Raw genomic sequence first — 19,694 nt, forward strand, 5'->3', positions numbered from 1 at the left:
TTTTGATTTAGCGTAGATCTATGACTTCAGCAATATAGTAGCATCTAGAGTCTTTAGTTTTTAGGGGTTTGGACTTTTTAAATCAACACTACGTAGTTTTGGGGCTGTTGGAAGTGATTCAAACGGATAAGAGGAATGTACTGTTTTATTAGCTGTTGCGAACTGTGGGAGTGATAACTGATACAGTTAATTGATTCATTTCTGGTACGTCTTTCATTCTCTCTACTGTTGATTCAATTGATTAGTAGCTGTTTCAAGATCTAGTTAGCAACGAGGGAAACCCTCATCTTTCATTAGTACTTAATTTTCATCTCAGAAAAAAGATTCTCATTCTCTGACAGTTTCACCTTCTCGATTTAATTCTGTCATGGCAATAGAGCTCCTTTCCTAGGGTGCTCTGTTACTGCTGTATAAGATTCTTCATCTCTGATTCTTGAGTTCTTTCTTCGCTGTTTGGTTACTGAAATCTTCATATTCAAGTAACCGTGGTGAATCCAAATCGGATTCCGGGACCTTCTATCCCTTTCCACGTGGATCCAGAAGAAACCTTAGTGCATTATTTGGTTTCTTCTTGGTGTGGTCATGGATAGAAAGGAAATATTTAAGCTTACACAAAAGAAGGCAAAGGAAGAGTTCTACAAGTTAGAAACTTGTAAGAAGGAAAGAGATAATAGCTTTCATGTAATAAATTATTTGATTGTGTATAAGGTGAGCTATGAAAGATACATGAGACGACTTCCTTTTGTTTGGTCACATTTATAAGAGGAGGCGTGTTTGGCTTTCTTCCCTTTCTACAGGCCTCTTTACATCTAGTGTTTAGGCCATTTTGTAGACACTTATTATACTTTGGGAGATAAAAGTCATTTGCTTGCAAGAGTCGTGAATTATTGCAAGAAGTCGAGAATTTCTATCTTTTATATTCTTATATTGAGAACTAAGTCTCAAGTGGATGATCACCTTGCTTATCGCCTTGAGTTTGAGTGGCACAATCTTCTTTCTAATTCTTAGTTTCTTTTTGTCATGATCTTGGTTTACATACAAGATAAGTTAACCTCATCTAGGTATTTCTATCTTGTTCTTTCGTATTCTTTCCATTAATCTCATACACTCTTTTGCTTAGTTTCTTCTTCCTATAGGTTATGCATAACTACACTCTTTTTGCCAAGTTTCTTCTTCCTATTGGTTATGGCATAACTACACTCTTTTGCTTAGTTTCTTCTTCCTATAGGTTATGCATAACCAACATAGCTTTGGCCATCCTGCTCCAACCAAACACCACCTTGAAACACCATCTAAGTTCACTAAAAACTCCTCCACCCTCGAAATTCATTTTCGATCACAACCCCCACAAAGAACACCTACAACTATCAATATTCAAGCAAGATCTTGAACTCTCTCTTCCTTAAAGCTTTCGCAAACCTCTGCACCAAAACCCAACCAAGAAACCTTCGACAACCCATCAAGAAACTTCTTTCAATTCAAACCAAAGGATGTGCTAGAAATCTAATGCCTTAAACCATGGATTCCTCCCTTGGAACTTGAGATAGTCGATCCACTTCTTGGAGCAACTTTCCAAGGTTCTCTTCACTGCTCCACATGTTCTTTCAATCCAAACCAAGGGATGTGCTAGAAATCTAATGCCTTAAACCATGGATTCTTCCCTTGGAACTTGAGATAGTCGATTCACTTCTTGGAGCAACCTTCCAAGGTATCACTGCTGCACATGTTGAAGATTAAATTCAAAGAACAAGCTGCCTTTTTGTTGATGAAAGTCTTCCTTCCAAGAGGAAGAAATTTGATCTTAGTTTGAAAATGCATCTTTTTTGTTTTTGAAGTCAAGCAGAAAGAGTATTTTTTGTTTTATCTAAAATTAGAGAAAAATTTCTTCCAGAGGGTTGTGATCTTATGTGAGAGTAAGTTTTTGTACATCTCAACCAATGAGACTGATTTTATTTCCTAAACACTAATTCTCCGAATGATCAGCCAACTTACTATATCTTTAAAACATTTCATTTGCACCCCTAACACAAATGCAACGAATAATACAAATTTGATCAATCAACCAAAAAATTCAAAAATAATACAAATCTGACCAGACAACCACAATTTCAACGAATTATAAAAAATTCTGATCAGTCAACCGAAAATGATTCCAACCCTTCCATAATTGATCCTCTGGGTTCAGCACCACCTACATCAGTATCTTCATCGAAGCACTTCAGCACTAAAGTATGCACAGGACTCATTGTTCTTTAACGAACTTTACAACTGAACCCTTGTGTTTGGAGTCACAGGTTAGGTATCCACTATCTAACTCGAAGATTTTATTTTATTTTTGTATTTCTTCCTCTCTCAATCCTACATCTTATGCATAAGCTATGAAAAATATGATATCACTATCCATGCTGAATTATTTGCTTTGGAAAAGAGCCAATCCGCTCTCGAGCTGAACTAATTACTTTAGAAAAGAACCAAACCAAGACACCAACTTCTCTCCCACCACAGAAGATGACAATAAGATAAAGCTAGGTTTTCAAGTTGAAGCACCATGCAGATGGCACGATGGAAAGGTATAAAAAAGCTTGATTAGTTTCTAAGGGGTATGCGTGGATTTATGAAATTGATTATTAAGAGACTCGGTCAAATGGTCAGGAGGACCATTAGGAGGGCTTCTATCACTTGCTTTAACATTCAACTGGCATTTGGACGAAGTTGACTGTCTCCACCTGCTTAAGCAACCATCTGTCTCACTTAGACAGGTTTTTCAATTTCTTAATCTGACTACATGGGAAAAACACAGAAAAACATCATAATGCCCAAGGACATTAATTTCCGAAGTTACTATTAAAATGACTAGTTTTTCCTAGCTTCTTGAGACGTTCAAGGTCACAGGCATAAGAAATGTCTATAATCTGTTCGGTACTCGTTGTGTACTCTGCGATTTTCAATTTGTTACTGCTATGTGTTGACCTCTTCGAAATTAGTCATGTGAAGGAATTGATGAATGTAAAACTAAGCCTCAAGGATATTGGTTAATTCAAATTTCTCCTTGGCTTTGAAATTCTCGGGTGTCAACAAGGAATCAATCTTATCAATGAGAATGTGCTCTTGCTGTCTAGCTAATTTCCACAGCAGTGAATTGCTTGGCAAAGCTACATATATATCTAGTCGGGAGAGTCTTTAATCTCCCGGGTACAAGGCCAAATATCTCATGGAGCGAGTCACTGAGCCAACTTTTACAGTCTCCAACTATCCTTCATCGTCAAGCAGAAATGTGGCTTCTCAGATATTGGAAGCCACTTTGCAAGCTGAGCTCCTCAACTTAAGGATTTAGCGTTGCAATTGCAGGTATGCTAGTTTTTTCTTTTCTTGGAGTCATCTCTTTTCTTATGGAAAACCAAAAGGCAGAGTGTGTGTGAGGTCTCCTTTGAAGCTTAGTATACGGGGCTTGCTCAAGTCACTTGTGAAGCACAGTGGATTCTGTATTTACTGTGACTATCCATCCATATTGCACATAACTTACAATCCGTTCCATGGCCCAAAACACATTCATTAATGTGAAAGAAGGTTCAATCTTGGGTCTTGTGTCTGCTTTCTACTGCAACAAACTCAGGTTTCTACATTCTAAGACCCCTCCTGGTCTGTTTCAAAGTCTTGCATCCAAGCTTGGCATGTTTTGGATATCCACATTCCAGCTTGCAGGAAGGTGTCAAAGTGATAACTAGTAATTGTTAGTTAATTTGTTTAGGCTTCTGTACAACTGTCAATTCAGTTAATTATAGTGTGATTGGAAATCCTTTTCGAGGTTTTCCAGCTAAAAATCCCATTGGCAATAACACTAAAAAAAAATCCCCTTTCGAGGTTTTCTAGCTAAAAACCTTTTACTTTTTTTCCCTTTACAAATACAAAAATACTTTTTTAACTATTTTACCTCAAGTGTCGAATAATCTCTTTTCAATTCCATCATCCAAACCAGCAAAAGTAAAAGCAAGGAAAGACGTAAATTCATGTTTTACGACATAACTCAATTCTAATCCTGCGCTTAGCCGGTTGCTCTATCTAGTTGCGCTTATTCGTTAATTTAAATTTAATTATTTTATGAATTAACATAATTATTTTACTATTTTAATTTTTAAAATTCAAATAATTATTTATAATAAAAATTATTTAATAATAAAAAGTTATTAAATTATTTATTCTTATAATTATTTTATAATTTAATAAATTTTTACTATAAAAAGTGGACATTATTTTTAAAGAAAGTGAATAACGTAACAAGAAAAAAAAACATTATAGAGAATTTAAAAATTATACGTAGGCCAAATATTTCAGAAAAAATAAAATCAAAATCTATCCTTCATTATATCCAGCTTTAAAACAGGGTATGAAATGGAAACACTGTAATAAACAGAGGATTGAATTGTAAGTGAAATCTGATCCCAAAGGAAGAATGAACGCGGAAACTGAGCCAAAGGAATCTGAGTCAGATTGGGGCGAGTTGACTCGTGAGTTACTGATCAACATCCTCTCTCGACTCAGCGTTGAGGATCGATGGCGCGGCACCATGATGGTCTGCAAGTCATGGTTCAACGCCTTCAAGGAACCCTCTCTTCACTCTGTTTTCGACCTTGATCCCCAATTCGACTCACCCCTCGAGTCAACTCGCTGGTGGACCCCCCAGTTCGAGGCCAAGATCGATTCCATGCTTCAATCTGTCGTCAAATGGGCCCAATCCTCTCTCACCCAGATACGCATTCGCCACTGCTCCGATCGCTCTCTCGCCCTCGTCGCCCAAAGGTTTCAAACTTTCTCCCAAATTCCCGTACCCATTGGTTTGAATGTTTGAATGTTCGAATGAAAAGTAATGAATGTTTTCTTTGTAAAATCAAACTAGGGTAATTAGTATTTTCACGTAATTTTAGATCATTTAAATCAAACATGTCATAATTCGTTATGGTAGCTTTTAAGATTTCAGTAATATATATTCTTTTTTCTTTCTTTTAAATTAGGGCTTTGATTCCGAAATTCCAATATTTTAAGCCGCGCGTTTATGTGTATGTTCCTTCAATTGTGAATAGAACATTAGGTTGGAGCATTTTAACACTTTTTTAAATATATTTGAAATTCAGATGCCCGAATATTGAGGTGCTGTCTATCAGAAGCTGCCCTCGTGTGACTGATGATTCTATGTCTAAGATAGCTTTGAGTTGTAAGAAGCTAAGGGAATTGGATATCAGCTATTGTTATGAGATAAGCCATGAGTCATTGGTGCTGATTGGAAGAAACTGCCCCAACCTAAAGGTTCTCAAAAGAAATTTCATGAATTGGCTTGATCCTTCCCAACACCAAGGCATTGTTCCTAATGAGTATCTAAATGCTTGTCCACAAGATGGAGATGATGAGGCTGTTGCAATTGCGAATTCCATGCCTGATCTTAAGCATCTTGAGATAAGGTTCTCCAAATTATCAGCCAAGGGTCTCAATTCCATATCTCAGGGATGTCCTAACCTTGAGTTCTTGGATTTGTCTGGGTGTGCTAACCTAACTAGTCGAGACATTGCAAATTCTTCTTCTAGTTTGGTGCAGTTGAAAGAAATTAAGAAGCCAAATTTCTATATCCCCAGGTCTGTCTTCCACACTGAAAGGTATGGACATTGGAGTTTATATGATGAGAGGTTTCAAACAGATATTTTCCGAATCTGACAAGTGAGGGGAAGATTCATCCAAGATATAAACACTCTGAATCCATCACTTCATCTTCTTTCTACTGCTTTGTGAAGATCTTAGTTGGGTGTCTAAGGTCATTGTCAATTTGTCACAGTCAAGTATATATTGTAGAAATTATAATCTATGTAATTATATGTTGTTTGACTTCCATGTATTTGGAATTATTTGACTATATGTGTTGTCTTGTCTCAGGTTCCCATAATGGATTTACCTGATAGTATTCTAATTGTCTCAGGCTCCCATAATGGATTTACCTGATAGTATTCTAATGTACCATAAATTGTCTCAGAAATTAATGTTAGTACCCTCACTGTTGCCAAATATATATGCTTATAGAACATTTGTCTGCAGCTACAATTTGAATAGATTTCCTTGAGTGAATATTGCCTTGTTATTGTAGCTACTGTCATTGGGTAAGTTTTTGATTCTGATGTTTGAGATGAGTTCACTCCTTGTTCAGAATGCTAGTCCTCTCTGTATGCTTTCATTTTGTATCTAGACATTCAAAAGAGTTTTTTTAATTCGCCAACCTCTACATTTTATATACCTATTCAATTTTATTTTATTTTTTGAATAAAGGTTAAATATTTTTTTTTATGTGCCTATTCAAAACATGTACACGGTAACACGATAGGAGTTAAGCCATAGTATAGTAGTATCAGTAAAGCTTAGCAAATACATGTTAATGTTTGCGGTTATTGTATTGTAGTGTTATAAGTAATTTTGTATACATGTTTTGCAAGCTTTTATTTTGTTGAGTATTATTATTGGTACCGTTTATATTGATATACATTTATCTTCTACAAATATAAAAAACAATAAGAATTTCACTTCTAAAGTTAATATAAATATTTATCTTTAGTGTGTGTAAATCGATACACACTTATAAAAGTTATACGTTTGTTATGCATAGCATTATACATTATTAAAGTAAAGCATGAGTACAAATAGACAAATTAAAGCTGCAGATGTAATGTTTTATTTTATTATATTTTTTATTATTGACTAAAATACCAAATAACTTCATCAAACCACAGAAAAAGTAAAAGACCATGTAAAAAGCTTTTAGCTAGGAAAATTAAACCGAGAAAGTTTGAAGGTGGGATAATGTTTTTGGGTGGCATGGTAAAGCAAGATGAAGATACAGGTCTAAGGAATTGGATAACCAAAAGTGATGCCGAAACAAGATACCCGAGTGCTGCCATGAATTGGCAGCAACCTGATAAAAAAGCCGAGAAGAGCTAATGCTACTCACCATGTTCACGAGCAGGACATTTCAGCAGCGCTCGTGGGCAGGTTCTCGCTTACACGATTTCAATTACCAGCATCATATTCTCTTTTTCATTCTCATCCATAATATTTTTTCCAATATCCAATCATGCTTAGCGAAAAAGGCAATTAATTATATCCGGTTTAAGCTTCAGAAATGATGAGACACCAGCAAGTTGTTTCGCTAATTCACCTGCGACTCGGTCCATATAGAGCGCATATAGTCCATTTCTTCTTTCTAGAAGTTCTAATGCTTTTCTTGCCTGAACAATTGATGTCACCCAATCTTCAAGGAGCACTGAAATGCCATTGTTACCATAAGTTACCGCTCAGTTTAAATTTTTTAAACTTGCTTCATCTTTATGATAGTCAGTTGGCAAGAATATACAGTAAAAACGTAACAGTAGAGAAAAATGCTAAATGTTGGCTCACTTGTATTTGTTTTGGGTCAGAAAAATCAAGACCAGATATGTCAATTAATTAGTTAAGTTCGGTATAAAGTATGAAGCATACCGTTGTCAAAATCTTCAGCTTTTGACCACTCTAATAAGTAATCCACAACCAAAAACTCGATAAGCTGGATCCTGATAACCGCATAAAAAATAGATAAATTGTTGTCTTTAAAAACATCATCACTTTCCACGAAACCTGTGTTGAGCCATTCGTTATGATTTATGAATTTGGACATTATACTATTGCGCTTTTGCTAAGAACTTACATTATAAACATACATTCATGCATTTCAGGAAAGTCATCGTCAAAAGGATCACAGAAAAGCAAACGTTCTGCTAGCACCAGAAGTCTTTGACACACTGAAAGAATTGCCCGCTGACCAATATAAGGCTCGCTTCCAAGTTTGCGGATCAAATGCTGAACACAAAATTGAGCATTGGTGCCAGTGTATTGAGACCCTAGAAGATAAGTATTTAAAAGGAACGGCAAAAAGAAAAAAAGAGACAGTAAGTCAATGATTAGAATGATCAAGAAATAAACGGTCATAAAATGGCGAGGGCGAGAAGCTACAGCATAAAAGATCACAATGGCTACAATTTTACAGTAGTTTACCGTTTTACACATCGACCTTAAAAAGTAATCTACGATTATTCACATAATCTTAAACTATCCATACCATTTTCTGCCAAGGACGTGCACATCTGCCTAATCAAACGTGTAACTAGGCTGTTGACAATTCCTTCAACAAGTTCGTGGTTCCTTCCCGTAGATAAAAGATTCTTCAACGTAACTTCAAAAAAGACATACAAATATAATCTTCAGAGTAAATAACAAAGAAATATGATCGTGGGCTAGATTTGTTATGGTGATCCATAACAAAAACCTAAAAATCAGAGTTAAACTTAGTATAGCTCAAAAACTAAATTTGGATGTAAATCGCTCATAGCTCAAATTACCAACTTGATGTGAGAATGGGAAATAGGGACCAGTACTAGGTTACCTTACAGTTCATCATACTCTTTAATGGGAGAGTGGGAGACTGATCATGATCTTGCATGTTTACAACATAAACTACTATGAAGAGGAGTTAGTTAGAATGATAGCCAACGCCCTAAGTCTTGGGTTCACAATATTTCAATTATTTAATCGAACCAAAAGAAATGGAAAGGCTAAATTGCTGTTCCAAAAAAAAAAAAACAAAAACAGTAAACGGAATATAAACTCTGCAGCTTGATACACCGGATTCTCAAATAAATAGCACATAGTGGTTTCAATTTCTTAATTAGAAAAAGAAAGGTCGGAAAAGCTTTTCAATTAGTGAAATGAGAAGCATACCTAATATAAAATCTACAGCTTGATGTGCTAGATTTGCAAACTTGGAATCATCCACCTGCAAACTAAGTTGAATACACCACGTGACCAAAAAAAATACATCAACAAAGCATGTCACAAACAATTATTTGTTCACATTCTATTCAATATCACCAGTATTTATGAACTCTGCTAAGAACTGCTGATAGAGAAAGAATGAAAGACTTAGAGGGTGAATTTCTCATAAATTCATTGAGCAACAAATATATAGAAAAGAAAAAAGATAACAATATATAGTAGCAGCAAAACAGGCTAATAAAAAACTTGCTAAACCGCTAAAAGATAACAAAAATTCAACAAACTGTATAATCCAAATAACTGCATTATTCAAATGTTTGTATAGATCATTTCAGGAAAATAAAATACTAAAAAACACTGAAGCATCCTAACAGGTGATGGCGAGCTGCACAGGTCCACGAGAAAATCAACAGAGGCCCTAAGCTGTTCTGCTTCATCCTCCTTGATTAAACCTGCGGGTTTTGTTTCAAATCAGAAAACAAATTTGGTACAATTCCTTGCACTTAACATCAAACATTAGCCACGACATCCTGAACTATTCGATAAAACACCGTTTTAATTACAAATAATGAAAGAGGCAAATAATCTGCGTGATTCACCACACAGTCTAACACTTAGTTGTTTATAACTATCTGTTAATATGTACCTAAAGAAAGCCGCTGCTGACTTGAAGAAGGAGAACCTATTTTTCTCCTCCTTTCCTTGAATCGCACTACAGAAAGCCAATTTGTCAAAGGCAATTCAAAAAACGTAGTTATGTAACAAAGTAGATAACAATAACGACTATGATTAAACCTTGTCTTAGAAATCTGCGTCGAAGGACATCGCTGAATCTACTGTCACAACCAGTTCCGTGATGCTTAGGGTTTACTTCTCCGAAATTGTCGAAGAAATAGCACTTGCAAGCAGCACTCTCCGGAAACAGATCGCAGTGCGAAGCATCTACATCCAGAAACTCAGAATGAATCCGTGATTTCGAGTGAACGTGAGTGTATACGCGAGAGAAATGAGAACGAACCTTGAGCGTTCTTGACATCTTCTCTGAGCTTCAGGATCTCTTGCTTTCTTTCTTTAGCCTGAGAATCCAAAGGTGAATAAAACTGAAGATTGGAAGGCATTAAATTGGAATGAAAACGAAAGAAGTGTCTAACCTTTCGCTTCCAACGAAGAAGAGCGTTAGACTGCGAAGGAGATAGCGCACCGGAATCGTTTCCATTTTTCAGAATCTTCGATCTGAGAAGTGATATCGCCACCGCTAGCTTCAGCGATTCATCGTTCCCTCTTGCATCTTCCTTCTCTGCCATTTACTTGAACACCAATCCAAATCAAAAAGGCGCCAAACCTGTTGGAGTTTTACATTAAAATAAATAAATAGATATGGAAAAAGTGTATATATTGCACTCTACTAAAAAAAAATCAAAACAGCTATGATATATTTACACTTTTAGGTATTCTATATCTCAAACAATTTTTTTTATTATGGTATTTTTTTTAATGATATTTTAATCTATTTTTAATTTATCATTTCAATCATTTTTAAATTATCATATTATATTATTACAAAAAAATTTCACAACTTCAATCATCCTTAAATCATCACATCATATCACTCCAAAAAATAAAAATATATAATTGAAGGAGAATTGAAATGATAAATTAAAAATAGATAAAAATAAATTGAACGAAATACTATTATTTAAAGATGAGTGATTTAAAGAAATATAATGTCATCATGTTGACAAATTTAGTACAAAGAATTTAAGTTTAAATAGTCATTTGATATTATTTTTGGATCAATTTTTTCAGTTTGCTCTTATTTTTTATTTTTTTTCGATTGAATCTAAATTTTGAAAATGTGTTTCTACAACCTAATTCCGTTAAAATATCTCGTTTTTTACAGTGAAGTGTTACTTAAATGGTCATTTTAGCTCCTGTTATTTTTTTAAAGTTTATAACTCAAGTCATAAATTAACTTTAATTTTTCTAACATATTGTTATTGTTATCATCTATAAACGTTAAGTCATAAATGATCTTTGTAAGTATTTTCTTTTTCATGAATTCTTACTATTTTATATTTTGTATTTTATAATTATTTTAATAAAACTAAATAAAAAATGAAGCTATGTTAACTTGTGCAATTGTTAATTATATATGATACTTGAAAACATCTTATTTATTTCTTACTTAAGCAACAACAATTAGGGATAGAAGATGCATTTACGCATATTCTTTAAAAGCATTTTAAGAAAAAAAATTATAGATTGATCGGATATAGATACGAGTAATATCCCTCTCAAATTACTAACAAAATTTAATTTTTTAGATAACATAAAAGATTTAGGATCAAGTTTTCTTTAATCATTAGTTTCGTAATTCATTTCTAAAATGCATACTTAATATATTTTATATTATCTATAATTATTTTACTTTTTATTTAATATTTATATAATTATAGTTTTTTCTTGATATTTGGTATTGCTTTTGTCATTAAATTTGATAATATCTAACTTGTTTAGTTGTATTTTTTATTAGTTAGAAATGTGATGAGATGATAAAATGCGTACTCGTTATCATCCCGATCAACAGTTGCTGTGAATTGAAAAGTTAAGATAGAAACTTAGAACTAAACTACACATATTTTTTAAACCTTAAAAATAATTATGTCAAATTAAGAATAAAAACATATTTAAGCTAATTTATTATTTATAAAGATAAAATGCGGATTGATTTATAATCTGATTATATTTGATTTTTTATTACTAAATGATTATTTATATGTTGCACCTTTTTATGGGTAATAAGTAAAATATTAAATTCATGGTTTTGTACAAATTTTCAGTTATATAGTCTAAATCTTTTACTTTTCTAAATACCGGTTTAAATTGAAAATTATTAGTTAAACGATAACTTTTTTTAGTATATAAATTCGTGGTCGAACATAAATTAAATAATGTGTTTTACAAAGTATTAAAATTTTGAATTCAGACTTCTTTTTTTAATTTGTTTGTCTGATACATTTTTCATCAAAATTAGTTCTTTAATACTAATATAAATTTTTTTATATAATAATAAGAGATATCAGAATCAAATTAAACCAATAAATATGCAAATATTATATTAATACGAAATTTAGATAATAACATTTAAAAAGTATAATAATTTTATAACTTTCTAAATTAAATAAGTACTAATAATATGACAATTTCATAAATAAAAATTAAATATACGAATGTGATTTAAATTTTTAAGCAGTTATCAAAATTACATCCAAATTCGAAGTTAACGCAATAATAATAAGTTATGTCGATTATTGGCATATTGAATTTTTATCTATTTTCAGATCGATCTAATAGATGAATTGAATTGGATCACTTTATGAACAACTTTTTAAGGGAATCCCGTGATGCCAATTTAGGTTCGAAAGGATACCTTAATAGTGTTTCAAGCGTTACATTTTTTTCATAAAATAATTTCATACGGAATTTAATTAAATTTTGAGAGAACAAAAACTGTTTCTATTGTTTTACATAGTAAACGTCAAAATATAGACATTAGCAATCTGCATCCATCACAACTCATACATAAGTCTCAAACCTGTGCCAAGTACGCAATATATAACCATGTCATTTTTAAGATATCATCGACTCAGGTACCTAGATCCCTAAGTTTAAAAAAAAACAAAAAACTATAAACCATTACCTATTTTTAATATTGTTACCTCTTTCCAATTAAATTCCAACCTAACATCTGAAATATTGTTACCTCTATATTTCACCATAAATTATTCCTAAATGTCACTGACAACCGTATGTTTCAATCAACATTTAAATATTAATCACTTCTTTTCAAATATAATTTCTATAAAAAATAATTTTAAGAAAAGATAGTTCAGAATTAAATTTGCAAAGACTACGAAACAGAGTATATGACAAGATGGGATTTGGCATATCGAAATTATATATAATAATCCCCCTCTGATACTGTTGGGACATGTTCCTCACCCTAGAGGAAGGAAAGAAGTTATACCTGAACATGCACCAAACAGTTGAATTCAAACCTTCAAAAAATACATGCCAAAGTAACGACAATGATATTTATGAACTGACCAGTTTAACAATTACTCTGTCAAGAAAATAAAGGGAAAAAATGAAACTAATGAAGTACAAAAACATTTGGACCCCCGGATGGATGGGCCACTCTCTTGGCACATGATTAGCCAACTGGAAAACAAAATCCGTAGCTTTATGGTTTAACTTTTCCCTCAAAAAACACCTCTACGACATGAAAACAAAAAAAAAAAATTATACAACTCGAGAAAATACCTGATACTGGAAGCTCCCACTTTTATAACATACTGTAATACAAAGTGCTCTAAAAAGTGAGAGCGTAAAGGGAAGGGAATTTGATGTTCATTCAGTTACAGAGATCAATATTCTCATGCAGACTCATCTGATTCAGTTGAACAGACTCTGACAGGCCTCAATATCAGATGCTTGTGAATCCAACACAGCTTGCCCAGATGCAGAGCTAATTACCTGCAATGCTGCGGATAATATAGCTTTCTGGAACCGGTCATCCTCCACCTTCTTCAGGACGTCTCTCACCACCTTAAAATCCAAAGCCCCAGCCAAAACTAGTTTCCCTATTATCTCACCAAAATTATTTGGTGCTTTAGGTAAGTCTATGCCGATATCATCCAGCACAGAGGCAAATAACATGCACCCAGTCCCTATGTCTCTGGCTGAAAGAATCTTCTTCACGAACAGATACTCAAGAAGTTTGCCAACGGGTTCAATGCATGGCGGACTTTTATCTAGACCAATTGAAAGGGATTCCTTCACAACCTCAGGATGATAAGCTGGAGCTTTTAGTTCTTCCACACACTGCAATGCTTCGTCCAAAAGTCGAACACTGAAATATTCTTCCAGAAGAGAACTGGTTTTACGCTGAAGTTCCTCAACATTCGATTTTGGAGCTGAAGCTTGTGGCTTCTCAGAGGGTATGGCAGAAACAGGTTTAACAGGTGCAGGCATTTGAGGTGTGGGCTCGGTACTCAAACCAACGTTTGATGGACGAGCAGAAGGAGCACCACCACCTCCATGCACCAGGGCACTGCTTCTCCCACTTATAGTACCACCACTACCTTGAGGTAGTAACTTTGAGTTAACAGTTGGTGTCTTAGAAATGAGAGGAGACTGACCACGTCCTCCACCTTGCATGCCTGACATGTCACCTCTCGGCATTGATCTTGTCCTAGGCACCTCCCAGTTGTCATTATCAATTCCAGGCATCCCAGGCATTCTCCTTGTCCCCGGCATCCCAGGCATCATACCACCAGTACCAGGTCGGGCAATAGGAAATCCTCCCTGACTGGCGTTTCCTTGAACACCAGAAACTACACGGCTATTTCTCATACTTGCAGTGGCACCGGGACGCAATCCAAGATTTTTCTCTGCCTCTGAATGAATTTCAGTGATGGTTTTGGCTTTCACCTACATTATTAAACAAACAGTAGCAATTATTAGATAAAAGAAAGCAATGGAAATGCCTTCAAACTGAGTCGTAGCATACTTTCAATAGTAAATTGGGTAAATTTACCTCTTCACGTCTAGGAACCCAGCTATTAGAACGCAACTCTAGAACATCACGAACCATAAACCGCAGCCGTGGAACAAGTTGGGGATTGGTGCTCAATTCTTTCAAACGACTGAAGTACATATCATTAATACGCCGTGATTTTGGGCTTTCATCAAGCTGCTTACCAATAGTGTTGAAAAATTGACATATGGCTTCAACATTTTCCTCAGCTGGACAGACCTTGCTGTCCTGTGGACCTAAAAGCTCCTGTATCAAGCATCAGTCAACCACAAAGGTAAGTGCAAACTCCAAAACCGATAATAAATTAAATAACAATTGAGTCTCAAGTCCTGATAGAACCTGAACAATGTGATGAACAATCTTTTCGGGAACCATTTTTTGCTTCAATAGCTCACCAATTAAACGAATGTTTCCAAGGGTTCGAATCTTGACAAGTCTGTCCTTATCCCTTCGCTCCATCTCCTGCTCAGGAGCAGTCATCTGTCTAACTTCTTCCCTCAGGTTATCTGCACCTTCAAAAGCCTCCTGGCAGATATTCAAGAGCACTCTCTTAAAAGTGATTTCCTTCCCACCAGGCTCATCAGATGGGAATGGAGGCAGCTTTTCATTAAGATCAGAACATAGCTGGGCATACATTGGGCAAAATGTTGGTTCTAGCACTGCCTTATCAAATATTAGTGAAATAACTCCCTGCATTACCAAACAATCAATTAAAAACAAGGATGTGATATTAAAATACTTCTTTAACAGAAAATAAAATGAACCTTCAATATGTCGGCAGATGTAATGCCAGAATCAATCAACTGACCCTTCAAGAGATCAAATTTCTCAGGAGTCAACTTATTTAGTATTCTGCATAGAAATAGTTCACAGTACTAATTATCAGTATCAGTAGCCAAGTAATTCTGACGAATCATACCACTCACATGGGTGAAGAAGCAAATACAAAAGGTTCAAAAAGAAAGTTAACTTTCATTAGTTACACAGAAAATAAATTAATCTAGTCAAAACCCAAAAATATTGACTTAAGATTACTTTTCACAGATTCAACTTATCTGATGTAAGTAAATATGTAAAGTGAAAAAGAAAGAATGCATCCACTCTTGATTTTACGGAGTTAAGTAACAAATTTCTTCAACTCAATCAAAGAAACCCTCACTTATTTTTATTAACCAACTAAGAGAAGTCATTTTTTCACATATAGTATGGTCCGGTCCCATAAAAATGATCTAGATTGTTATTTTGTTGTTTTTACTTGCCATCATACCATTTTTAATACACCCTTTATTATATGGAAAAATCCGTTCGACTTCTACCTATATCAAATGGGCATCACTCTATATTAAGTGAGACACATGTGAAACTCTCCAAATAATAAAGGGCACGTTGAAATATTCGCTAGCATTTCTCATAATAGGAAATCCCCATTAACATATTAACAACTACTAAAAGGTAGAAATCTATTACCCTTTAACTGTCTTTAAGACACGATCTTTTTCAGAGAGAGTTCCCCTCCTAGCTGACCATGGCACCTCAGCCTTGACTAGAGTTGGAGTAGGTCCCCCCTGATTTAATAGAGACAGAAGAATTGAAAATAAGATAAAACAATTCATTACACATTGCATAAAGAGAGAACTATTTAATGCCACCATATTAAAGGCTCAAAAAGCTTTTAGGGCCCCTAGATCAAACTTAAATACAAAACATTAACATTTCTGCCAGTTATCAGTACCCCTTGGTTAGAAGATATTTGTGCCCTTGCAAACTGAGAATTCAGTTGCTCTTGACGATTATTTCCAAACTCCCTATTCTCCTTGAGATTATCCCAAGACCTCTCATCTGCATTACCAAAAGGTTGTTGGCCAGATCGTCCACGCCAGTCACGATTATCTGGCTCAGAATATCGATTTTGGAATTGATGTGAGGGCTGCAGAATATAGTATATACATCATTACACAATTTGAATAGTTGAATTTATAATTCTAACAATAAATTAAATTCATTAAAATGATACGATTTAATTGAACTAACAGAAATAGCAGCATCCCATACTCAATTAGACATTTTACCATTCCTTGGTCACTGATGAGTAAGATACTATAATGTTCACCCCGAAAATAAATCAGCCATAATCAAGTGCATTAATCAATTTACCAAAAGGATGGAGGAAGAATAGGGTCTTAGTTAACAGCACAAATAGGAGCAAGAAAACACACTCACGTTACTTTCTGGGCGGGCCCAACTTTGATCTTCACCAAATAGTTCAGCTTCAAATTCTTGTTTGATCTTCAAAACATCATCAAGGGTCTCAACACCCTTAGAACAAAAAGGTTCAATAATTAGACAAGTGATGAATCATTAGGCACAAAAACTGGAGCACTAGATTGAAAAAGAGGATGTCTGGAGAGAAGAGACAAGATATTTAACAAAACAAAAGATCATATGCAATAATTTATCCAGAGGCATAGGTAACAATGTAGGTTGCCTTTCAAGGAACGAGAGAGTTCTGTAGAAAATCTGGCAGCCTCTCTTTAAGTTTAATTAATACAAGTAAACTCATAACATGACAGTAGACACACAAGGCAAGCAATACACACAGGCTATTAGAAAGATGAATCCAATCACTAAACATCACACAATATTAATTAGTCACAATTTTCAAATTAAAAGTAAAAGAATAACATGTAGGCAGCAGATGGAACAAACAAATGTCCTCAGGAAAAAGTATAATTAGTTAACCATAACATTAAAGCAGCAATAACATAAAAATTACCTCACTGAGTTGTAAGAGCTGCTCCCTGGTATATCGCACACGCTCACGACCCTCAAACCGGGAATCTCCAGCCTGTAAATTCAGAAGCCTTTAAATACAAATCACGTGACATAAACACAGTTTAACTATCACAAATCAAAAAGAAAACTTCAAAAAGTACACGAAAAGTCAGAGAGATATGTATTTAGATCACAAGCGGTGCTACAAGAAATGCAGAATTCAATTAAACTATGTTCAACGCACAAACAATCGCAACCAGTACGTAAATACAATATTGGTTATCATTCTGTCAACAATTTTTGTAACACAGCAACAGTTCAACAGATTCATTTAAAACCTTTGCAAGCACTTCCTTTAGAGAAAAAGTATAAGCTTTATCACAAACTCCCCAGCACTGAATCTGAGAGGGGGCCAATAACATCGCGGCAAAATGTAGATGAATGACTCATTAAGAAAAACAGTGTAACAAGGAAACGATATCATATCCTGTGCCACACAGAAGTTGTGACATCCTCTAGAATTGTGAAATTAGTTCAATGTATGTGGGACCTTTATGGGTAACTTGAAATTTAGTCAATCCCACCTAAAGCCCACATATTGCTTTTTGTCCATATTTACAGCAGGTACACATACTTAGTGCCCAACCAAGAATTAGGACATTCAAATTCAGTTTGCCCCTTGTCTCAGGGCCATTAGCTTAAATCCCTGTAGAAACTGAAAACAAAAAACATTACAACAAAGATATTCTTTTTTTACCTTTCAGTTAGTTGATTTTTTTTTCCCAAAGGTTTTCTTTATGCTTCAGCACCCACACAGCCCTAAATAAATTGGCTTAAGTACTTAAATTCCAAAACACACCACCATCAAATCAAATCCATACACATCCAAATCTAAGCATTGAACAAAACAAGAAAAAAGACGAGTGTCAATGACTATTTCCAAATTCAAAGTTTAGCCGAATAATTCATCTCAAAAATCTAAACTTTACAGGGAAAAACAAGCCCGATAATTGAGCCTTGATATTATTCATCAAGCTGATACGAGATCCAAATATACCCAGCAGAAAAGATTTAGGAAACACACACCCAGCTATTAAAAATTAATTAAAAAACAACGATAGAAAAAGAAAAAATGGAGAGAATCCTTCAAGAGTATGAGCATGAGATTAATTTCAATCGAAAGCAAGAAATAGAGGGGGAGAAAGCAAGTTCTGGTGAGTAAAAAGGTAAATTGAAGCGGCAAAAAGGCAGATCCAGGGAAAGGGGATTGATACCTTGATAGAGAAGGGAGAGGGAGCCCCGCCATGAGGACGCAGGAGAGGAAGATCAGCAGAAAAGGAGCCAAAAGCAGGGGAAGCAGAAGACGAGGAGGAGGAGTCGAATCGAGGGCCGAGGAGCCTGCTGCCTTTTCCACCGCCGGGCCTCAAGCTCAACACCGTCGGATCACTCTGCTGCATGCCTCGCGATGCAATCTTGGCCGTCCGATTCGACAGAGCGGTAATGGATTCAGCGACGCCGAAGCACAGCGAAGCCCAGCGAATAGGAGAAGAGAAGGGTAAAGGGAGAAAAAGGGGAAGAAGGGAAGCGATAAATAGATGATAGATTGAAAGGATTGGATTGGGAGTACGCTAGGTATTGGATATTTCTCTCTCTTCTGCGGAGTGAGAAGAGAAGAGAGAACTGCGTGCGTGAGTGAGAACGGAGGGGTCACAAAAAACCCTTCTTAGAGTTGTGTTCACCCTTGCGTACCGTATCTATACGTATCTCCAATCGCCCCCACCTTTTCTTTAAACTCTTTCTTCCCAAAATTAGGTTTACCAAATTACACCCCCGCAATAACCCTAAATTCACATTCGCCCACCATCATACGCTGATTTTTCTCCAAAATATTCATTCATTTACCCACATCCTAACGTAAATGTATGTGGGCCTGCAGCTAGGTTACGGCCCACGTTCCAATATAATTCATCCTTTTACTTAACAGGCTTCTTTTCTACTTCAAAAAAATACTAACTCGATCAAATATTGCAGATTTAAATCCTTTTCTAGAAATGAATCATTGCATCCTTATATCGCGTAACTCTATCAATTATTTATGGTAAAATATATATCTATATCTATATATATACCAGAATAAATATTATTTTAAAATAAAGTGGAGTGAAAAACTAATAAAATACTTAAATATATCTTTCAAATAATACTTATTATAATAAATATATAAATAGAAAAATATATCTATATTTATAAATATAGATATTTGATATATATAGACAGAGAGAGATAAATGTATATATATATATATATGACCTTTTACTTTTGTGTTTCAAATATTAAAAAGATTAAATTAAATTAAATAAATTTATATAATATTGTTTAACTATTATCTGTAAAATTCATAACATTATAAATTTAATTATGTTATTGATGGTGACATCTATAATTAAAGATAAATATGTTTTCGTAAAAATACATCTTTTGAGTT

General features: G+C 34.6%; 3 protein-coding genes and 1 non-coding gene across 4 annotated transcripts; 1 reads left to right on the top strand and 3 right to left on the bottom strand.

Annotated features, from left to right (window-relative positions):
• The first annotated feature begins 4,375 nt into the window (after positions 1 to 4,375).
• On the top strand, positions 4,376 to 6,050 carry LOC114177739 (F-box protein SKIP1). The gene is made up of 2 exons (XM_028063241.1): positions 4,376 to 4,797; positions 5,130 to 6,050. Exons 1-2 carry the CDS (start codon positions 4,451 to 4,453, stop codon positions 5,701 to 5,703), a joined length of 921 nt encoding a protein of 306 aa, XP_027919042.1. The 5' UTR covers positions 4,376 to 4,450; the 3' UTR covers positions 5,704 to 6,050.
• A 720-nt stretch (positions 6,051 to 6,770) lies between these two features.
• LOC114177738 (protein MULTIPOLAR SPINDLE 1) lies at positions 6,771 to 10,180 on the bottom strand. The gene is made up of 10 exons (XM_028063240.1): positions 9,990 to 10,180; positions 9,857 to 9,914; positions 9,634 to 9,780; positions 9,485 to 9,550; positions 9,211 to 9,290; positions 8,785 to 8,839; positions 8,126 to 8,239; positions 7,715 to 7,907; positions 7,510 to 7,580; positions 6,771 to 7,294 (listed from the first exon to the last, which is right to left on the bottom strand). Exons 1-10 carry the CDS (start codon positions 10,140 to 10,142, stop codon positions 7,110 to 7,112), a joined length of 1,122 nt encoding a protein of 373 aa, XP_027919041.1. The 5' UTR covers positions 10,143 to 10,180; the 3' UTR covers positions 6,771 to 7,109.
• A 2,721-nt stretch (positions 10,181 to 12,901) lies between these two features.
• Positions 12,902 to 18,947, bottom strand: LOC114176531 (eukaryotic translation initiation factor). The gene is made up of 9 exons (XM_028061602.1): positions 18,484 to 18,947; positions 17,211 to 17,282; positions 16,658 to 16,753; positions 16,170 to 16,364; positions 15,905 to 16,002; positions 15,202 to 15,289; positions 14,777 to 15,127; positions 14,438 to 14,683; positions 12,902 to 14,331 (listed from the first exon to the last, which is right to left on the bottom strand). Exons 1-9 carry the CDS (start codon positions 18,664 to 18,666, stop codon positions 13,294 to 13,296), a joined length of 2,367 nt encoding a protein of 788 aa, XP_027917403.1. The 5' UTR covers positions 18,667 to 18,947; the 3' UTR covers positions 12,902 to 13,293.
• LOC114179990 lies at positions 17,745 to 17,848 on the bottom strand. The gene has a single exon (XR_003603570.1). It is a non-coding gene; the product is annotated as a small nucleolar RNA snoR103 (small nucleolar RNA).
• Positions 18,948 to 19,694: the final 747 nt, after the last annotated feature.

The sequence above is a fragment of the Vigna unguiculata genome, chromosome 3, assembly GCF_004118075.2.
Source record: "Vigna unguiculata cultivar IT97K-499-35 chromosome 3, ASM411807v1, whole genome shotgun sequence".
NCBI classification, from domain to species: domain Eukaryota; kingdom Viridiplantae; phylum Streptophyta; class Magnoliopsida; order Fabales; family Fabaceae; genus Vigna; species Vigna unguiculata.